This window comes from Maniola jurtina, chromosome 26 (genome assembly GCF_905333055.1).
Source record: "Maniola jurtina chromosome 26, ilManJurt1.1, whole genome shotgun sequence".
Taxonomy (NCBI): domain Eukaryota; kingdom Metazoa; phylum Arthropoda; class Insecta; order Lepidoptera; family Nymphalidae; genus Maniola; species Maniola jurtina.
The window spans coordinates 1752525-1776190 of NC_060054.1; the positions used below are offsets into that span (position 1 = coordinate 1752525).

The 23666-nt window shown below is 38.3% G+C and overlaps 1 protein-coding gene across 1 annotated transcript; it reads right to left on the minus strand.

The window, feature by feature from the left end:
* Positions 1 to 1347: 1347 nt before the first annotated feature.
* Positions 1348 to 23666, minus strand: LOC123878276 (lysine-specific demethylase 4A-like). The gene is made up of 8 exons (XM_045925424.1): positions 20668 to 23666; positions 13679 to 13803; positions 11514 to 11658; positions 9722 to 9838; positions 7151 to 7225; positions 5320 to 5431; positions 2211 to 2288; positions 1348 to 1444 (listed from the first exon to the last, which is right to left on the minus strand). Exons 1-7 carry the CDS (start codon positions 23329 to 23331, stop codon positions 2257 to 2259), a joined length of 3270 nt encoding a protein of 1089 aa, XP_045781380.1. The 5' UTR covers positions 23332 to 23666; the 3' UTR covers positions 1348 to 1444; positions 2211 to 2256.

Sequence of the window (23666 nt, forward strand, 5' to 3'; positions counted from 1 at the left end):
GAAACATAGCACGCCGCTTGCGTAAAAGTGTGTTAGGGAATTACGCGCGTCACTACGCATGTGTCACGTGTACGTGCTGCATACGCAATTGGTGTGAATCGGCCTTAAGTTTTACTCATGTTAGTGTGGTTTTACAGTGACGCTTTCGCCAGCGCGGTTGGTAAGCGTCGCGGGCCACGAGCTTTGCGTCTCTTGGATCGTTACATAGTCGCGCGGATGGTCCGCGCTGACGGCAATACGGCCACCGCGCACCACCCGCGCGTTACGCTGGAAGAATTTGCTTCATCACCGAAACGTGCCGACCGAGTAAAATAGCACCATACACCGAATGCAGACTACACTCGCAGCCTTCGTTACCTACCATCGGTGCGAAACGGACGTATCTCTAATGTCTAATCTGTAATATGTCATTTTTATGTAAATCAGTACCTAATTAAACTATTCCACAACCAAAAAGGACTTCTACTTTCACTACCAGCTCTGGACAGTCGTCCTTATGTAACTCGCGCTTACCACCCGCGCGGACGGTGAGCGTCGCTGTAAAACCAGCCTAGAAGTAGCTAACGTAATTGATTGATAGCTTTACTAAAGTTGTACTTATGAGAGAGTTCTTGAGTAAAACTTACAGGTGTGTCGGCCTGATATGAAGTTAATCAGCGCCCCTATATCAGCTAAAAATATATCAATCAGCATTAAAGGGCAGCATCAATGTCAAAACATGGTTTTTGGCCAATCCCATATATATACAATTTAGCCGATAGCCTCGCACGCTGGGAGGTATCACATTCGCAACACGTTTTAATTGCATTTGCCACGTTTCAATTGTAGATAGTGAATATGTCGCCCTGTGCAAAGATACTTTAAAATGCTATAGAAATACACACTCACTGATTTATTCGAAAACCCCCATTTTTAGAGAAAATGACAAACTTCTTTCATAACGTTATTAATATGCTCTTCTTGTGTTTGTAAAACTATGTGACTGTCCTTGGCTTTATTCAGGTAAAGCTACGAGGGTTCAACACATGCAAGCTATGTGTTGAACCCTCGTAGCTTTAGATAGATAGATAGACAGTCTTTATTGCACACAAATACATGTAAACGAACAACACAGAAGGAAGAAAACAGAAAAAACAATTGTGTGCAAAGGCGGCCTTATTGCTTTATAGTTTTAAGTTTACGTAATTAATTATCACCACTATATCATCTTTCAAATCCAGCAAATCTGACAAACAAAAGGTGTACAAGAGTACCTACTTTGAATAAGTGATTTTGATTTTGAACAGAATCAGTGAGTGTGTTAAGAGTTGTGTGGTGGTGTGTGGTGTTGTGCGGTGGTGTGTGGTGTTGTGTGGTGGTGTGTGAGAGAGACAGAGCGCGGCGCGCCGGGAGGGTCGCTACGGCGGCGTCATGCTGCCGCCATACTCAGGGGATGCGCCACGACCTGACAGACAAACAGACATAGCATTAGCAAGCTTTGGAGAGTTACAATACTACCACTTATTGATACGTCTTCGCACCGGTTCCGCAATTTTAGATATGTACATATTTAAAAATTATTTAGCTAATCTTGACTAATACCCCCCTTTCGCCTCCAATTAAGCGTAAAGCTTGTGCCAGGAGTGGGTACGAAAATAGTGCAACGGGTGGGGTTTGAAGTAACCGCCTGACCTTTCTGAATTCAGTCCGCTCCTCAACCGTTGAGCTATCGAGGCTCTAAATTCATACTAATATTATAATTGCGTCTGACTGCTACCTTTTCACGGCCCAACAGTTTAACCGATTCTGACGAAATTTGGTACAGAGTTAGCTTATAACCCGGGGACGGACATAGGCTACTTTTTATCCCGGAAAATCAAAGAGTTCCCACGGGATTCCTAAAAACCCATGCTTAACCGATTTGTATGTTTGGTACCGAGGTAGCTTGCGACCCTGTAATTGATATAGGCATTTTATCCCGGTAAATCAAACAGTTCCCACGGGATCTTTAAAAACCTAAATCCACGCGGACGAAGTCGCGGGCATCCTCTAGTTATAAATAAAAATATACTTAGTAAAAAGCAATATGTCATTTCTCGTTCAAAGAGTGTAATATGGGGCTTTGAAAGTAGTTTCGATAGCTGCAAAGTATCCATCTCCTGCAAAGATGGCTAGTCTCCGTTGAGACTGGCCGCCGTGGCCGAAATTCGGCCAAGCGGACATTCGCTCACCTCGGCCTCTGCCGCGGCCCCGGCCCCTGCCCCTCCCGCGGCCGCGTCACCTGCGCCCGTCGCCCAGACCCACCATGTCTGCGAACACACAAACAAACACATCAACATTTTTTTTTTCTTTAAATCTGGCTTTACTCTGATTAGCCAATGTCAAGTTTGTGATATTTTCAAGTTACTGAATTTATACAAGTATGGACTCCGTCTGCGCCGGCGCCCGCCGACATACGCGCGGCGCCCCTTTAGAGCGCTTCCCAGTCAGTTCCACCACCAAAAAACAGCAACTAACACAAAAACCAGCCACTCTTAACAAAAAAAAACACTCCAAACAAGCACAGCACGCGCGCCAGCAAACGCCATCACAGACGAAGTCCACACATGAACATACACATACCTACATTTTCAAGCTTCAATGGAACGCCCATATAACACTTGCTGGTAAACTCAGCTCTGCTGCTTACGCTATTAGAAAGATTCGACAGATAACTGACGTGGAAACTGCAAAAATTGCACATTTTGCCTATTTTCACTGTATTATGTCTTACGGAATCTTACTATGGGGTAAAGCGGCAGATATTGGAAAAAAATTTCATGTTACAAAAAAGGGCAATACGCGCAATCTATAATTTAAAACCGCGCGATTCCCTACGAGAGAAATTTAAGAAAATAGGTATTCTTTACAGTTGCTACTCAATATATTTACGCTAATATAATTTTTGTACTACAAAACATTCTTAGTTACAAAAAAATCGGTGATTTCCACGACCGGCAAACTAGAAACCGTAATAGGCTCGCATATCCTACGCTCCGCCTCAGGAAAGTGGAAAAGTCATTTGTGGGAATGAGTGTAATATTTTATAATAAAATTCCACAATCAATTTTAGACTTGCCTTTACACAAGTTTAAAAAATCTATTAAAAGCATGCTCCTGAAAAAAGCTTATTATACAATGGAAGATTATGTAAATGACAATAAAGCTTGGATTTGACTCGCTCCAGCAATACATGGCGCTGCAATTGCTTGTATACAGTATGGCATATTATTGTAAATTGAATACTTGAAAAGAGCAACCGCCGAGTTTCTTGCTGGTTCTTCTCGGTAGGAACGGCATTCCGAACCAGTGGTAGATTATTTTGACGATTCAAAAGCACTTGTAAAAGTTTAATTGAATAAAAATAATTTGAATTTGAATTTTTAGGGTTCCTGACCCGAAATGCGTAAGCGACGCACTATATTCACCACGCACGTAATTTGCACGCCATCTCATGGCAAATGTTGTGATACCAAAACGAATTTGTATGCATTTAAGCAAATAAAATTGTTTTGATTTGATTTATGCGTGGGGCCAGTACGACCTTGTTACCGCGAAATGCCTGTGTGAAATCATGATATGATAAAAACCTAACCCATGTCTAAAGCGCCGGGCAAACCCCGTCGCTTACGTCTTTTTGAAGAAGGTTTCTGCGATTTCGTATGGGAGTAATCCATACTAATATTATAAACTAGCTGATGCCCGCCACTTCGTTCGCGTGGATGTAGGTTTTTTAAAATTCCCGTGGGAACTCTTTGATTTTCCGGGATAAAAAGTAGCCTATGTGCTAATCCAGGGTAATATCTCCATTCTAAATTTCAGCCCAATCCGTCCAGTAGTTTTTGCGTGAAGGAGTAACAAACATACACACACACACACATACAAACTTTCTCCTTTATAATATTAGTGTGATAGTGTGATACGAAAGTGTGTATGTCTGTCTATTTATCTGTCTGCTACCTTTTCACGGCACAACAGTTAAACCAATTCTGACGAAATTTGGTACGAAGTTAGCTTATATCCCGGGGATGGACAAAGGCTTTTTGTCCTGGAAAATCAAAAAGTTCGCACGGATTCCTAAAGATCCATCCTCTTATCTGATTAGTATGAAAGGCACCGAGGTAGCTTGCGTCCCTGTAATTGACATAGGCAACTTTTTATCCCGGAAAATTAACCGATTCCTTAAAAACCTAAATCCACGCGGACGAAGTCGCGGGCATCCTCTAGTATTTTATACTAATGTGGTGACAGTGTCAAGTGATTTCAGTCGGCTTGATTTCTTCTGACATCTTGAACAATATAAAACTATGAGTATAAACCTTTAAGAGGGCCTAACCTAATATTTTAACAGAAATCTGGAAAACCACAGACACAGACACAGATATTAGTTTCTAGATTATGTCTGCAAAATTTCATGGACTTTGGTTGCTTAATATTCAAATGAAATTGAAACTACGATTGTATGAAGCGAGTGACGGAGAGAGCCCTGTTAAGGTGAAAGCGACGGGTCTGCCCGCGAAATTCAAATTTTACTTGGTCTTTCGCAATTTGTAAACTAATACGACAACACAGGCTTATGGCACTTTAATTGCGCCAATGGCAGTATCATCCTCACAGGTTTATATAAAAATCTTTACTTGAAAGGGTCCAGTTTAAGTTGTTAGTTCTAGTATCGACTAGTTTGTGAGTTATAGTCGATACTAGAAATAACTTCTTACAAATTGCGAAAAACCAAGTAAAATTTGAATTTCGCGGGCAGACCCGTCGCTTGCCCCTTAATCACTATTGATGTAACCCGCATTCAAATCCGTTGCGTAGTTTAAAAGATCTAAGCTTACAGATTGACAGATGGCGAGAAGCGAGGTTGTTGTGGGCTCTTCTCAGGTATTAAGTCGACGTTATAATGGAAATCGTATGAATGGGTATAATCTTTTATAACAAAATTCCTCAGCCAATTTTGGACTTGCCTTTAGGTTCAAAAAATCTATTAAAAATATGCTCCTGAGAAAAGCATATTATACTATCGAAGATAAATGATAAAAAAGCGTGGATTTGACCTGCAATTCGCTCCAGCAATGCGCGGGACTTCAATTGCTTTTATACATGGCATAATATTGTATATCAAATCTTTGAAAAGAGCAACCGCCGAGTTTCTTGCTGGTTCTTCCCGGTGGGAAAGGCATTCCGAACCAGTGGTAGATGCTTTTGACGATTCAAAAGAACTTGTAAAAGTCTAATTGAATAAAAATATTTTGAATTTGAATTTGAATCACTCATGTTAGTTTAAACGTTAAAGTATACCTATATTGGTGGCAGTTTTCTCCAGGTAAGCCAGGGGTCCCTGCAACGCCGCGCCGCCGTACCCGCCGCGACCTCCCGCCATGAACATGCCTTGCGCCAGGCTGTTCTGCATCTGTCATATTTTCCAAGTGTTTTTACTTTATAGTAAATAACAAAAAAAAAACATAGATAGATAAATAAACAAGTGTAAATTAAAATTTATAACACCCCCGACAAGTGAACTTGGAGAAACGAGTATGTTTTTTTTTTATAATACAGACATACATAAAAAAAAACAGGCCGATATTACAAAAAAAAAAAACTAAGCGAGTATACTTTTAAGTGTAATATAATAAAAAAAACTCACCTGATAAAAATTGTGCAGCAAAATTAATATTCTCTATAACAAAAAGTGCAGGAAAATCAAATGAAACTAAGAATAATCACAATCCAAAAATTATATTTGCAAATGATAGTTCAAAACAATATAAAAGCATTTCTACATTAAAGTGCTTGGATTTAATTAAAAAATAAATCGTGTTTTACCTACTAAGGCTGATAAAATTAAATGTAAGGCCGCGGATACACCTGTAAGTTTTACTCACGTAAGGATCTTATATGATTAACTTACGACTTTACTGATGTAAAAACCCTTATACGTACGTAATATGTATATACTTAAGTAAAAAAACTGGCTAACCTACCCTACCCTGTACCCTATAGGTTTCTTGACAGACAGACAGACAGACAACAAAGTGATCCTATAAGGGTTCCGTACCTCAAAAGGAAAAACGGAACCCTTATAGGATCACTTTGTTGTCTGTCTGTCTAAAAAATACCTAAGTACTTAAATTTTTTTGTCAATTAATTACGTAAGCTACTTACGTATGTAAAACTTACAAATGTAATCACGAACTTTAATAAAAGCTAACTTACACTTACGACAGGTCGAGATGGCAATCGGAATATGAGACGCGGGGACGTCGCGCACACCAGCACGTCACCCGCGCTATCGATTGCCATCTCGACTTGTCGTGTACTACACTAATTACTTTATAATATTTTAAATTAAGTATTTATTTAACACATAGATTTTGAAGTAACTACACTATTGTACCACCAATCCTTTCCTTATATAAATCTTTTTGACATTATTAATATTTGCATATTATTACTTAATACAAAAATATAAAAAAATACAATATTTATTTCATATTTTAATGGAGTTTAAACCTATACCATTCTATTAAAGGTAGGTTCAGTTTTGGAAAATCAGGACATCAAATAAAATATAGGTATGGAGCATTTATATTTTAGATCATTAGCATTAGCCAGGGCTTAAGAGGGGTCTCTCCGTCACTCGCTTCATACAAACGTAGTTCCAATTTCATTTGAATATTAAGCAACCAAAGTCCATGAAATTTTGCAGACATATTCTAGTAACTAACATCTATGCCTGTGGTTTTCCAATTTCCGTTAAAATATTCGGTTTCAAAGTTACGCGGTCTTAAAAATTTACATACAAATCTTTGAGCCCCTGTAATTTTAAAACTACATATTTTTAGAAAAATCTAAAACACCACAGACACAGATATTAGTTTCTAGAATATGTCTGCAAAATTTCATGGACTTTGGTTGCTTAATATTCAAATGAAATTGGGACTACGATTGTATGAAGCGAGTGACGGAGAGAGTCCTGTTAATATTTTGTCTACGATTTCGCCCCTCTTAAATCAAATTTTCGCATATTACAATCCTAAAACAACTTGATGTTAACCCCCTCAGGGTTGTCCCCCTGTTACCGTCTCTGGACGTTAGCGGGGTAGGCGGGCGGGAGCGGGGGCCGCGGTACCTGCTGTTGCTGCATCGCTTGCTGCTGCAACGCCGCCGCTTGCTGCGCTGCCGCCGCGGCTGCCATTTGCTGCACCTAGTAGAAGAACATATTATACTACTCTTTTAAATACTATTATCATACTAATCACACTAATATTATAAAGGCGAAAGTTTGTATGTGTGTGTGTGTGTGTGTGTGTGTTTGTGTGTATGTTTGTTACTCCTTCACGCAAAACTACTGGACGGATTGGGCTGAAATTTAGAATGGAGATAGATTATACCCTGGATTAACACATAGGCTACTTTTTATCCCGGAAAATCAAAGAGTTCCCACGGGAATTTTAAAAAACCTACATCCACGCGAACGAAGTCGCGGGTATCAGCTAGTATTATACTACTCTTTTAAATACTATTATCATACTAATCTTTTACAAGTGTAAATTAAAAATTTATAACACCCCCGACAAAGTATTTGAGATTTCCAAAACATCATTTTCAAATAAATAATTATGTATTTAGGCAACGTCCATCTTGACAGCTTGACATTTGTCAATTGACATAATATTATGAACCTAACGGTTATCTAACCTTCTTTTCTACAAGAAAACTAGAAAAGAGCTGATAACTCTTAAACGGCTGAACCAATTTTTTTGGATTATGGCTAAGAACACTCTCGATCAAGCCACCTTTCAAACAAAAAAAAAAAGTAAATTAAAATCGGTTCACTCGTTTAGGCGCTACGATGCCACAGACAGATACACACGTCAAACTTATAACACCCCTCTTTTTGGGTCGGGGGTTAAAAATATCATTGTACCTAAATCTTCTGTACTAGCCTTTTATTAACGTTTATACTTTGTATCTTTGTAGCTATAAACTATTATATTTTTGTTAATATTTTATGTATAAAAGTTGTAGGTTAGTCGAATAAAATAAAATAAAAATACTGTGGTAGCCTAACTTGGTTAGAACGTCCGGCTCCTAATCGGAGGTCGGGGGTTCGATCCCGGGCACGCACCACTAACTTTCAGTTATGGCGTTTTAAGCAATTAAATATCACTTGCTTTAACGGTGAAGGAAAACATCGTGAGGAAACCTGCATGCCTGAGAGTTCTCCATGTTCTGAAAGGTGTGTGAAGTCTGCCAATCCGCATTGGGCCAGCGTGGCAGACTATGGCCTAAACCCTTCTCACTCTGAGAAGAGACCCGTGCTCAGTAGTGGGCCGGCAATGGGTTGATCGTGATGATAATGATATTGCATTTTGGATGATGCACGCTTTCATTTGAATTTATTTAGTTATTTTAGACATCGTAGCTTAAATATAATATAAATAAAGTTACATATGAGTACCTAGAACTTCAATTGCTTTTATACATGGCATAATATTGTATATCAAATCTTTGAAAAGAGCAACCGCCGAGTTTCTTGCTGGTTCTTCTCGGTAGGAAAGGCTTTCCGAACCAGTGGTAGATGCTTTTGACGATTCAAAAGAACTTGTAAAAGTCTAATTGAATAAAAATATTTTGAATTTGAATTTAAGAACCTAAGACATTATAATTTGTAATTATTGTTTAAACCATGTTTTTTTATATTTTATTTTAAATAATATTGATGATATTTTATTCTTTTTTCAATTTTTTTAGGGTTCCGTAACTCAAAAGAAAAAACGGAACACTTATAGGATCACTTTGTTGTCTGTCGGTCTGTCCGTCCGTCGTGTTTGTCAAGAACACCTATAGGGTACTTCCCGTTGACCCAGAATCATGAAATTTGGCAGGTAGGTAGGTCTTATAGCACAAGTACAGGAAAAAATCCGAAAACCGTGAATTAGTGATTACAGCATACCAAAAAAAATTAAAATGTGTTCAATTTTCAAAGTAAGATAACTATACCAAGTGAGGTATCATATAAAAGGGATTCACCTGTACATTCTAAAACAGATTTTCGTTTATTTTTATGCATAATAGTTTTTGATTTATCGTGCAAAATGTCGAAAAAAAATATTCAACTACGGAACCCTCGGTGCGCGAGTCCGACTCGCACTTGGCCGTATTGACGTGACAACGTCTTATAATTCGATAGAGCCGGCTGCACGCACGAAAAAACATGACTCATGCGGCGTTACCTCGCTCTGAGGCGTTACATGTAAGGCTTGAAGTGCAAGCGAGAGCGCGGAACGAGCGACAAAGAAGCACAATCAGCCTTTGTTGTCAAATATTTTTTCTAAATTCAAATTCAAATTCAAATTATTTTTATTCAATTAAACTTTTACAAGTGCTTTTGAATCGTCAAAATAATCTACCACTGGTTCGGAATGCTGTTCCTACCGAGAAGAACCAGCAAGAAACTCGGCGGTTGCTCTTTTCAAATGTACAATTTACAATAATATGCCATACTGTATGTAAAGCAATTGCAGCGCCGTGTATTGCTGGAGCGAGTCAAATCCAAGCTTTTTTGTCATTTACATAATCTTCGATTGTGTAATAAGCTTTTTTCAGGAGCATACTTTTAATAGATTTTTAAACTTGTGTTAACTTTCTAATATTTTGAAGTCTAGCATGTAAATACTAGACCGATATCAGTACTGACCGTGAGCGGCGAGCTGAACTCGGCTTTGGGCGCCTGCGGGTGTTGCTGCACGGGCTGCGGCACGCCGCACGGCGTCGGCATCGGCGACGCGGCTTGCTGCAGCGCGGGCTGCGGCGTCTGTTCACATACCATTCAATTATAGCTCGTTCACACAGGCTGCGTAAGCGTAGACGTAGCGAGTTACGTATTCCATCCGTACCCTTATGGGAACGCAGGCATTGTCAGAGGAGTTAGTATGTCTACGCACTACGTGTGGAAATTCGCCGACGCGGCACATAGCATCACTGCCAATTCCGCTCGCAACTGTACGTGATCTCTGTTACCAATAACCGAAGAATGGAAGAGGGGACACGGATATTATAAAACCTAAAGAATTAGTTATTAAGTCAAACATAGATTAAGTATGGTAAATAGCATTGTCACTTAATTTATAGTTTTAAGAATAAAGTTAGTTGGTAAAAAGCCTCCATTTTCTTCAGTCCACCCTGGACGCTGCCATAATACGTAACTAGCGCGTATCATTGCGTTGTAATGTATGGAACTGTATGAAACATGGCACACCGCTTGCGTAAAGGGTGCGCGTATGCGTAACCCGGTGTGTTAGGGGGTAACGCGCGTCACTACGCACGTCACGTGTACATGCTTGGTGTGAATCGGCCTTTAACCACTCCAAAAAATAATCCCTTCATGAAAAATTTAAACAGGGATACTTATCCCTCATTCGACGAGAGCTTTTTAACGTCCGTTAAAAAAGCGTTCAAATAGAACAAATGCATTCCCAAGTATCTGCTCACATGTCAACCCTTTTGTATCTCTATATCTTTTTTTAACGCTCGCGTGAATTAGGGCGTTAAAAAGCGTTGCGTTGCGTTGCGCTGAAAATACAACTATCCATACTAATATTATAAATGCGAAAGTGTGTCTGTCTGTCTGTCTATCTGTCTGTCTGTCTGCTACGTTTTAATGAAATTTGGTACAGACTTGGGATACATCCCGGGGAAGGACATAGGCTACTTTTTATCCCGGAAAATCAAAGAGTTCCTACAGGATTTAAAAAACCGATATCCAAGCGGGCGAAGCCGCGGGCATCTTCTAGTGCGTGATAAAACAGCGTTGTAGTGTGAACAGATACTTGGGAGCATTTGTTCTATTTGAATGCTTTTTTAACGGACATTAAAAAGCTCTCGTATGAATGAGGCCTTAAGGTGGCACTGCAGTCTGCACGCTCGACCGAAATTGCCAGCGCACGTTGGTTATCTGTTTGCTATTTCACCTAACATTGTGTGAGAGAGAGATCCCCGATATAAAAATGCACCGGCTGGCCTTTCCCTCCACCACCCGCGCGGAGTTGAATGTTTTGGGTGAGAGCACATTGATTTTCACTGAAATCAAGCACTCGAAAAAGGTTGAACTTTTCTTGATACAACACTTTTTCTCACTGAGTGAGAACTTACATACAACTTTCTACGATTTCAACAAGGGTGTCTTTGCTGCCTAAAACCAATGAGCAAAAGTCGTTTTTGCTCACTCAGTGAGAAAAAGTATTGAACTTTTCTTGAGAATAAGAATAAGAATAAGTGTTTATTTACTAGAATATGGTATAATACACATTGGTCTTTAATATTACGTAAAATCGCATATTCTGCCAAGCATGGCGTGCAAAGTTTATTGAATTTATTTAAGACAACACTTTTTCACACTGAGTGAGCAAAAACGACTTTTGCTCACTGGTTTTAGACATCAAAGACGCCCTTTTTGAGCTGGTGAGGTGAAAAACATGTTTTTAAAGCACCTGCAAGTCAGCGAGGAGGTTCTGCCACTGGCTGATCTTGTCGTAGTGCCGCCGCAGCAGCTCCTCCTTCCTCTGCAGCTCACACTTCAGCTCGTTGTTGTCTTCCTTCACCAGCAGCTCTGGCTTCATTGCTGATAACAGGAACCTAACAAAAAGGAATAAATATTGGATAGAATCAGGCGTTACTTTGTGGAAGTTCATGTTTAGCAAGAAACAGTTAAAAATTATTTTGCTATAATCCGCCAACAGAAAAAATCTGTATGGCCAAACATGCAGTTACAAGCTAAGCACCGCTTACCTCCCCAACCAAGCAATAAAGCCAAGTTCCCAAGCAAGCACTGCCACCACCATTCACATGCAACACCACACAAGACTTTTCCACTACTCTCGACGCACGTTTCGCCCCGACACCGGAGCATCCTCAGGAGATTTCGACTTTACAATGCTGTATTGTCAAGTAGCTTGTAACTGCATGTTTGACCATACAGATTTTTTCTGTTGGCGGATTATAGCAAAATAATTTTTAACTGTTTCTTGCTAAAAAGGAATAAGTCAAGAAAAATCGTCACAAATCATTTTTAGGGTTCCGTACCTCAAATGGAACAACGGAACCCTTGTTGTCTGTCTGTCTATCTGTCTGTCTGTACGTCCTTCGTGTCGGTCAAGAAAACCTATAGGGTAGATACTTCCCGTTGACCTAGAATTATGAAATTCAGCAGGTAGGTAGGTTTATAGCACTAGTAAAGGAATAAATCCGAAAACCGTGAATTTGTGGTTCTAACATTAAAAAAAATTAAAATGTGTTTGATTTTCAAAGTAAGACAACTATACCAAATGGGATGTCATTTGAAAGGGCTTTACCTGTAGCCTGTACATTCTAAAACAGATGTCAACGGGAAGTACCCTATAGGTTTCTTGACAGACACGACGGACAGACAGACAGACAACAAAGTGATCCTATAAGGGTTCCGTTTTTCCTTTTGAGTTACGGAACCCTAAAAATACCGGTATTTCGGTCCCTGCTTACCTATCTACGCACTACTGCACCGACCAGCTATGACATGACAGACAGACACACATTAGTACGGAAGATGGATTTATTTAACTTTATATACAAGGACAAGTTACTGAAACCGCTTATATAATAATATAACTGTTTCATAATTTACTAAGCTGTGATAGCCTAGTGGTTAGAAAATCCGCCTCCTAATCGGAGGTCCGGGGTTCGATCCCGGGCACGCACCACTAACTTTTCAGTTATGTGCGTTTTAAGCAATTAATATCACTTGCTTTAACGGTGAAGGAAAACATCGTGAGGAAACCTGCATGCCTGAGAGTTCTCTATGTTCCCAAAGGTGTGTGAAGTCTGCCAATCCGCATTGGGCCAGCGTGGCAGACTACGGCCTAAGCCCTTCTCACTCTGAGACGAGACCCGTTCTCAGTAGTGGGGCGGAAATGGGTTGATCATGATGATGTAAATTTACTAAGCTAATATAATGAGCTATCTAAAACGATACCTGGCATCGACATATTCCATGACTCGCCTATTGCCTTAAAAAAAAACTCACCAATCATATTTTATCCAAAGCTAACTGACTGTATTTTTAACCCCCGACCCAAAAAGAGGGGTGTTATAAGTTTGACGTGTGTATCTGTGTATCTGTCTGTGGCATCGTAGCGCCTAAACGAATGAACCGATTTTAATTTACTTTTTTTTGTTTGAAAGGTGGCTTGATCGAGAGTGTTCTTAGCTATAATTCAAGAAAATCGGTTCAGCCGTTTGAAAGTTATCAGCTCTTTTCTAGTTACTGTAACCTTCACTTGTCGGGGGTGTTATAAATTTTTAATTTACACTTGTTTTTTTAGTACTTTGTTTAACTTAGCTATAGTCATTGTAGTCATTTTATTTTTATTTTTTATAATGTAATAATATTTCATATACCTATTATTTAAGTACTTGTATGTACCTATCTATTATATCTGTTAAGTCTTTTGTACTTAATAATTAAAGTTTACTGGCGCTCTACAAAAATGTTGTGGACGCTAGTTATTGATATACATAACGGTCATGTAATAGTTTGTAAGTAAGTATATGTATATAAAATGTTAAATATGTATATTGTTAGCGTTCCTTAACAAATAAAAATAAAAAATAAAGCATTTACCTTTTCTGTAAGAAGAACGCCTCCATCTGCCTGGCGAGGTCAATGAACCTCTCCACCTCGACCTTCACTTCCTCCTTCTCCACGCACGGCGACGCCTCTTGCTTCGTCAGCACGTTTAGGCACGCCTGTCCAAATATACAAATACTAGAGTCGAATGCCCGCGACTTCGTCCGCGTGGATTTAGGTTTTTAAAGATCCCGCGGGCACTGTTTGATTTTCCGGGATAAAAAGTTGCCTATGCCAATGACAGGAACGCAAGCAACCTCGGTACCAAACATACAAATCGGTTAAGCGGATGGGTTTTTGGGAATCCCGGGGGAACTCTTTGATTTTCCGGGATAAAAAGTAGTCTATGTCCGTCTCCGCGGGATATAAGCTAATCCTGTACAAAACGTCAGAATCGGTTAAACTGTTGGGCCGTAAAAAGGTAGCAGACAGACAGACACACTTTCGCATTTTTAATATTCATATGGATACCTAATTAGTTACTTATTAAGTCGGATTTGCAATTGTGCATTGTAAGGTCTATATATCTCTTGAGGATGCTCCGGTGTCGGAGCGAAACGTGTGTTTTAGTAGATTCGTGTGGTGGTACAGAGTTCTCCATACTGATCCCAAAAGTGTGCGAACACGCACTTAGCAAGCATGGTGGACTATGGCATAAATTTTTCTCATAAGAGCCCTGTTTTTAATCCCCGACCCAAAAAGAGGGGTGTTATAAGTTTGTATGTGTGTGCGTGCGTGTGTGTGTATGTTTGTTACTCCTTCACGCAAAAACTACTGGACGGACTGGGCTGAAATTTAGAATTGAGATAGATTATACCCTGGATTAGCACATAGGCTACTTTTTATCCCGGAAAATCAAAGAGTTCCCACGGGAATTTTAAAAAACCCACATCCACGCGAACGAAGTCTCGGGCATCAGCTAAATAAAATACATAAATAAAAGGCACATATAATTTTAAATATCCTTTATTTAATTTACAAACAATCATACTTAAATATTGTAAAGCTAGTTCAAACAGCGATCGATTCGCGCTTAACAGTAAAAACTATAATATTAGATGACTTAAATGATAAAAACACAATTATTATTTATTATTCACACTAATTAGTCACTGGCGTCACAAAAAGTGCATCAAAATCGACATTTAACCCGTAATACTTTTCCTTATCGATCATACACTATTGAATTATGGACATAAAAGCTCTTATGCCGGACATACACGTTACGGCCAAACGCAACGATTTCTTAAATTGTAATTTTAATAATTAATTATTGGCTCAAATATTTTTACGATTTTTGTAAAAATTACTAGCGACATCTATCGATAAGTTGACATAAGTAACTTGATTTATTAAAATTCATACAAAACCTCACTTTTAATTTAAACCCTTAACCCAACAGTAATAAGGTCTATCTTAATTTGTAATCTATATTTTAATCCTTATTAGATAATCTAATTTGTCTCTATCTTATATTTTTGTAAACTAATGGCAAGTAAATTACGTTTTCAGCTGAAAATCAAAACCATAGCCTTCTTCGTGACAACGAAAACCTATATTTTCTCTAACGTAAAGCCCTAACTTCTCAGGAATTTGTCTTACTGAGAAATCTGGGAATTCCTACTTCCAAGTAAATCTGGAGCTAGGATTGTTTCTTTTAATCCAATAAGGCAAATCTGTACCATAATACTTACCACATGTAGATTAAGGATTTTGGTACGATACAATGTAAACGCCATTTAAAGGTAATAGAACTGGTATCTATATAAGGTTCAGGGTACGCTGGTAAGGCAACCTCACATCATTTCCAATAATTTTACCACTTCCATGCCTATTTTGAATTCTGTGGGTCTATAGCTTTATAAGTATTCTTCACATACCTTCTGTAGTGAAGTGTGTTTCATCGGAAACAAAACAAATCAATAGTAGACACATTCACCGGTGGTAAAATTACAAAAAAATGATTATCTACCGTGACCCAACCGGCGCGTGTGAATCCAGCTTATAATATTCAATAATCGAATATTATTGAATACTAATATACTATCAAAATATACAAAAAAAAAAAAAAACAAAGAAATGTTTAAATAAATCTGTCTCTATATTTATTGCTCATTACAATTCGATTACTAAAATTAACTTACAAATTATTTTACATAGTAGGTATGATCCGTAATTCAATTAAATTAATTAAGATTGGCCAAAAATTCGATTAAATAAATTAAGATTGGCCAAAAAATTCGATTAAGTAAATTAAGATTGACCAAAAAATCGATTAAATAAATTAACAGGGCTCTCTCCGTCACTTACTCCATACAATCGTAGTTCCAATTTCATTTGAATATTAAGCAACCAAAGTCAATGAAATTTTGCAAACATATTCCAGAAACTAATACCTGTGCCTTTGTTTTAGATTTTTCTAAAAATATGTAGTTTCAAAATTACAGGAGCTCAAAGATTTGTATGTGAATTTTTAAAACCGCGTAACTTTGAAACCGAATATTTTAACAGAAATCTGGAAAACCACAGGCATAGATGTTAGTTTCTAGAATATGTCTGCATTTCATGGACTTTGGTTGCTTAATATTCAAATGAAATTGGAACTACGATTGTATGAAGCGAGTGACGGAGAGACCCCTCTTAAGAACACATCACACAAAACATAGGGTCAATTTTGTTTTCAATGTGTTAATTATAGTGACAAGTGTAAATTAAAAATTTATAACACCCCCGACAAGTGAAGGTTACAGTAACTAGAAAAGAGCTGATAACTTTCAAACGGCTTAACCGATTTTCTTGGATAGCTAAGAACACTCTCGATCAAGCCACCTTTCAAACGAAAAAAAGTAAATTAAAATCGGTTCATTACTTTAGGAGCTACGATGCCACAGACAGATACACAGATACACACGTCAAACTTATAACACCCCTCTTTTTGGGTCGGGGGTTAAAAATGCACGAATACAGCCGAATCACAGCACCCTGCGGATGAATATAGCATTGTAATTCTATGGCGCATTGCTATACGCCATATTTAGTTTTCGTTGGATTACTTTAAAGGTAAACATACGACCTTGTTACCGCGAATTGATAATGAAATCATGATACGAGTGAAAACCCGAACTCCAGAAAGTCTTAAGCGCCAGGCAAATCGCGTCGCTTACGCGTTTCACAAAGAAGTTTTCTGCGATTTTGTTTATGTTTTAAGTAAACTAAGGAAAAGCGAACCATAATAATATGTATTATGAACAATTATTGCGTAACAAACTGACTGGCGATTAAGACGTTCTATTTGGTTTTTCACGGTGGTTGTGTATCTGTTCACATTGTTATTATTTGGTAAGAACGTCCTATACGCCGTGTATAAGGCGTCGCTTACGAGTTTTTGTTAGAAGCAACTTGTTTGTTTTACGCCAGCTAAAGTGATTTGAATATAGATTTTAAAAGAGGCATGTCGCGTCGCTTGCGGCATCACTAAAGCCGTGGCCCGGCTTACTGACAACGCAAATCGTAACGATGCACTTTATGTAGAGCAATCTAATATGTACCTTATTAGGTACAGAATAAGAATATAAATTGAGATTGTCACGAAACATGATGGAAATGTCAGCTAAGGTCTTTTTTTTTCTCTCGTCGGGCTTTAACAAAGATTAGTCAATGTCAAGTTTGTAGTTATTTGTAACAAGTTAGTTAAACTATACAAGTATGGACCCCGTCTGTGCCGGCGCTCGCCGACACACGCACGGCACCCCCTTAGAGCGCTTTCCAGTCAGTTTTAACAAAAAAAAAAACACTCCAAAAAGGCAGAGCACGCCCGCAAGCTAACACCAACACAGACGAAGTCTCCAGCTAAGGTCACGATTGCAATCACTTGATTGGTTGACACTCGCTCACTATTGGCTACAATGTATTGTTGCAACAAGAATACCCTAAATTCAGCCAATCACAACAATTGATGCAAGTTTTCTGCAGTCTAACAGCTGATCCTATCCAAATCAAAGCTTTGATGGAATATGTCTCTTATGTTTGAGTATATAAAGTTCATATTAGATTGCAACCGAAAAGTTTAGCACTAGAAGAAGGAATAGGTAAAATACAGCATTGTTTTCTTTTTGAATATTTTAATTTTAAATTAAAATACTTAGCGCATAATAGGTAATTAATCTATCCTTAGCTGCAAATGAAGCAAAAGCAGTAATTATTATATACAAACTTAATAAATATTTTTTCAAAGAAGGGTCTCTCCGTCACTCGCTCCATACAAACGTAGTTCGTCTCTCATTGGAATACTAACCAATCATACTCATTGTAATGTTGTAGAAACGTTCCGGGAACTAATATAATTATATACCTGTGGTTTACCAGATTTCCGTTAAAATATTCGGTTTCAAAGTTACGCGGTCTTACAAAATCACATACAAATCTTTGAGCCCCTGTAATGTTAAAACTACATATTTTTAGAAATATCTAAAACACCACAGGCACAGATATTAGTTTCTAGAATATGTCTGCAAAATTTCATGGACTTTGGTTGCTTAATATTCAAATGAAATTGGGACTACGATTGTGTGGAGTAAGTGACGGAGAGAGCCCTATTAAAAGGAATCATAGTCAAACTGATCAAATCATGATGCTTTAGATTAGGTATAAAGGCAACATTATACGTTCCGGTTGTAACGGTGCAGCAACATGTAGGTGCGACTTAACAAAACTAGAAACAGCAAATGATGGTCAAAAAAGAAAAAAAACCACTAGAAATGTTATATCATTTATACATATAGCTTTTTCGTCTTTTTATTAAATTAAAATAGGTAATTCTAGAAATATACCTACTATGTATTTTACAAAAATACAAACGAAATAAAAATAATTACTATACTCTAAAATTCTTAAAATTAAAATAAATCAGTCAAAATAAACCCATGGGAAGGTGAAAAATAAAGTATGGCTTCGATTTCAAAATAATTAGATAAATAGATTTTAAGATTAATTTAGATTAAAAAATACGTACATCATTAAAAAAAATGTGATGAAAAAAACTTTTTTTTTTTTTTTAATCTATTAATGGTCGTTTCACATTATACCAATCCAGCAGAAATAATACTTTTCATGGAAGAATAAATAAATAAATAAATAAATAAATAAATCTTTATTATCTGAACAGAACATTATTTACAGACTTTGGTGTGAGGCCCTGCCTCCTGATGAAGTGAAAACTGTGTTTCAGGAGGCAGTGTCTTCCCATAATATAGTGTACAGCACAATATAATATGAAGATATAAGAATGTTACCATCTTTTCCAGTGCTGGACTAGAATGGGTTTAATGGATCCAGCGACTTGAATAATGTAAACAGACCATTAAGTTGCAATAGATGGGTCTGCCCGCGAAATTCAAATTTAATTTGGTTTTTCGCAATTTGTAAACTAATACAACAAAGTGGGCTTATGGCACTTTAATTGCGCCAATGGCAGTATCATCCTCACAGGTTTATATAAGAATCTTTACTTGAAAGTGTCCAGTTTAAGAAATTAGCTATAGTATCGACTAATTTGTGAGTAACTCATGTCAAACTCATTACTTTGACTAATTTCTGAAACTAAACACTTTCAAGTAAAGATTTGTATGTAATCCTGTGAAGATGGTACTGCCATAGTCGGAATTAGAATGCCATAAGCCTACTTTGTCGTATTAGTTTACACATTGCGAAAGACCAAAATCCAAATTAAATTTGAATTTCGCGGGCAGACCCGTCTCATGCACCTGAAGGTTGAAATCTATAGATCGCACTTTGACTTTACTCAGACTTAAGACACTGTTAAAACGAGACAGCGATATACCGCTTGCATGAACCTGTCTCGTTTTAACTGAAACTTAAGTCTAAGCAAAGTCAAAGTGCGCTCTATAGATTTCAGCCTAAGATTGAGTTGCCCCAAATTCAAAGAGTTCTAAATTTTCAATTAATTTATTTATCAACTGTACAATGAACATTAATATCTTCAAATACTCTATGCACTCACACAAACAAATTACGGATCATACCTTAAATACTAATTTAAATTATTTATCTAAAAACTGATTTCTCAATCACTTTCTTGGTGGATTTTCCAAAAAAATTCATTCATAAAAACCTTATCCTGACAATTATGGACACAACAAAAAACCGGACAAGTGCGAGTCAGACTCGCGCACTGAGGGTTCCGTACTCGGGTATGTTTTCCAACATTATGCATGATAAATACTATTATGCATAAAAATAAATAAATATCTGTTTTAGGATGTACAGGTAAAGCCCTTTCATATGATACCCCACTTGGTATAGTTATCTTACTTTGAAAACTTAAACACATTTTAATATTTTTTTTTTACATGAAACACAAATTCGCGCTTTTCAGATTTATTCCTGTAATTTTTACTATAAGACCTACCTACCTGCCAAATTTCATGAGTCTAGGTCAACGGGAAGTACCCTATAGGTTTCTTGACAGACAGACAGACAACAAAGTGATCCTATAAGGATTCCATTTTTCCTTTTGAAGTAAGGAACCCTAAAAATGGGGCAAATCGGTCGAGCCATTCTCAAGTGATGATCTTTAGTGCATATTAATGCATGAATGCACTCACCATATTTGCTCGGCCTTAACTGTCATGTAAAAACTACAATTTTAGTTCTTAATCTGAGGTTAAACCGTACTTTTAACCGACCGTTAACACCACGCAAATATTGCAACTACGTTTTCATGTGGTATAGAAGATATTAGAAGAGATTTGGCAAGCTAAAAAATGTAAGATTATTTAAAAAAAAAAAAAAAATTAAATAAAAAAAAAAAAGATCTGGTGGTTCAAAAATCAGCTCTGAGTTAATTCGGTATTGGAAAAGTCATTTACACAACATTATCATGACTAATGTGCAAAATAATTATTAAAAAAAAAATAATACTACTTATTACTATAATATACTAATTATTATGAGAAAATACTCTATTTCTGGTAACCATACCACGGTGATTGGTACGGGCTTCTGAAGTACTGATTTGAGTTCATTTGCCCATACATTGGCTGCATATTATGTAAAACTTGTTGGTTCTGGTAGAAATCTGGCCGCCACGGCATCCGTTCAGAATAGCTCATGTTAAGATTGATGTTATCGTGAAGTCGTTCCAGATTTGGTGGTTGGTTTTGAGGCGTATACGTTCTGTAATCTATTGGTGTTTCAACGAATATACTGTCGTTATACTGCCCGATTGGTGATGGTACTTCGTTAAAGTTTTGCATTGAAATTTTTGATTGCTGTTGGGGATGAGTTTTGGCTGCAGGCGCTTTCTTGGGTGCAGTTTTTCTTGGTGGTTTTGGTTGTCTGGGCGGAGTTATATCTATGACTTTGGCTGCACTTGTCATGAATTTGTGGAATTCACCTTGAAAAGCGTTAGGGTTTTTGTCAATCGGTTGTACGATGGCTGGTACTCTTAAATTGGTGTTAAGAAGGCCAGGATATACTTTGGGTGGGTTTGGTAAATGGTGAGCTGACTGAGTTTTAACCGCTTCAGGCGAGTTGGAAGTCACTGTAGAAGGTTTATGTTCGTCAGGCTGTCCGTATAATTTAGTCTGGCTTCCCATTACTGGTTGTAACGGTGAGTTGTACGCAAAAGCTGGGTTGAATTTTGGCTGTCGAGGTTTCCGAGGTTTCTTCAATTTTATTTCGCCTTCGACCTTCTCTTTTTTGACAACCGGTTGTCGTTTGACGGGTTCCTTCTTTACTCTTTCCTTTTTCGGTTTTTCTGTCTTCTCTGTGTCTGATTTTTCTTTTGGTTTACGTTTTTGTTTTGGCTTCGGTTCCTTTTTGATTTCTTGTGGTGTGTTTGTATCACCAGTAGTATCTGTGGTTATACTAGTGTTATTTGTCTGTGATTGTGTAGAGTCATTGAGAGGGTCTTCACCAGGCATTGGGATTTGATCGACCGGCACAGTTTCCTCAGTATGCGGCGGGGACTCCCAGGTGGACACAACGTCAGCCATATCTTCCAACTGTTCACTAGATAATTTTTTCGTTTGCATTTTTCTGCGTGTCTTTTTCGTCTGCGGTACGGCTTCACCAAGTTCTGTTAATTCTTCTTTGATACTTTTTTCTTTCGGCTCCTTTTTGACGCTTTCTTTACGTTTCTTCTTTGACTTTGTCTTTTTACTTGGTGCAACATAATCGGAGTCTCTATCTGAGTCGATGTAACCGATATCAGGTAGAGTTGCCTCTGATGGGTCCATTTCGTCTCCTTTCAGCCAAATATCTTCAAGAGCAGCTAACTGAGTGTCATCAGGGTCTAGTGGCATCATGGGGCGTTTCATTGAGGTCATCATGTCTAAGTCTCCTTCAGCCATCGTCATCTCATCATCATCCATGACATCATGCCCGAGAATAGACACAGCGATAGCACCTTCAGATATGCTCTTGCTAGCCATTGCTCTCTTCAAATGTAAAGGATGTCTCTTTTTCTTTTTCAACCCTTCTTCTTCTGCTTCTATAAATGATTCAGGAAGCTCAGTATTATTTTTGTTGCACAGTATATCTTGGCCAGAAGGATGTGGGGCTGGTACCATTTTTTCTGGCTGTTCTGGGTGGCAGCCTATATCTTGACCTTTGAGCCATAGTTCGTAGCGATCGGGTTGGAATCTCTTCACAAATGTGTCCATAGATATCTTCACCATATCATTACTGCACGTACACTGGTTGGCTCTTTTGCCATACTCTACCCATCTAGGCGCAGCAAAGTTTGTGGACTCGGCACAGTTAAAACCATGATTAAAGCCAGCGTGATAACCGAATGGGAAAGTTATCATGATCTCACCTGCTTCCTGTGTTATTTTACTAACGGGTACAGAGTATTGTTTCAAAATCTGAGGCGATATCAGAGTCATTTTGTGTCTTAGAAATGCTTGGCAAGTTTTAGCCGAAGTTGGGAAGAAGCCGGCTGCGATTCTCTCAAACCTCTTTCCATGTTCAGGTGGGATTGCATACCAGGTTTTTGGCTCTCCGAAATGAAGATAGTTTATAGAATAAAGATCCATATCTTCAGTGTGCCAAGCGAATGTAGTCTTCCACATACCGAAATAGAGATAAGCTGTGTTCACACCGTCGATTTCGATACCGTAGTCCGAGTTAACGAAGTCGAGGATCGTGCCGAGGTGGTTGATGTTCCACTCTTTGACGTCAGGGTCTGTGATGCTGCCGTTGACATCGGCACCATATATCGGAGCCACATACGTCACGTTCTTCCAATACTTCCTCTCAAGGTCCTCGAAGTTGGTATGCCGGGGCGTACAATACTTAGCAGAGTTAGCCATCACTGCAAACTGTTTGACTGTCATAGATTTCTTCTGTATGTTGATTTGTTGAAATAACCCCTGCTTCCCGGTCACCACTTGGCATATCGGCGACGGTATCGTGATGTTAAGCTGTTCCAAGTCGTAGCCATTCTTCCGCGGAACCCACTCAGGCGGAGGGATCACCTTGGCGAGCCCTGCCTTATGGGCACCTTTCGATTCCATGTACTGTATGTACTTGTTGAAGTCTTTAAACTCGTCCCACGTAGGGCGGAACGTTTGTATAGCATTGCCATTCCCGGAATGCCCAGCTTCGTCCCCGGCCGACGACATTGTCAATATATTTTACGCTCACACAAGTCCGAATAAACACGGTTTCGTCACCGAAACACAAGTTTCACAAGAAAGTCCACACCACCATATTTAACGAAATGTCACTGTTTCTATTCATTTATTTTTATTAAACTAGCTTAGATTCGCGTTTTAATTAGTTATTATTCACCACGATGAAACTGTTCGTAACGAGAAAACATTATCAGTAAAATGGCCGACATGAATGAGATGCGCTTGCAACAAAATCCAAAATCTAGCGATCGAACTCGAAGACGCATAAATGAAATCGGGTCACGTACTCAATTCGTTCTTGGGATTTTCGGTACCCACGGCCA

Coding starts and splice junctions, on each gene's coding strand:
- LOC123878276 (XM_045925424.1), bottom strand. CDS start 23,331: ATGTCGTCGGCCGGGGACGAAGCTGGGCATTCCGGGAATGGCAATGCT. Junction 5,432..7,150: donor AAGCGATGCAGCAACAGCAG/GTACCGCGGCCC, acceptor AAAATATGACAG/ATGCAGAACAGCCTGGCGCA. Junction 2,289..5,319: donor GAAAACTGCCACCAATATAG/GTATACTTTAAC, acceptor GTGTGTTCGCAG/ACATGGTGGGTCTGGGCGAC.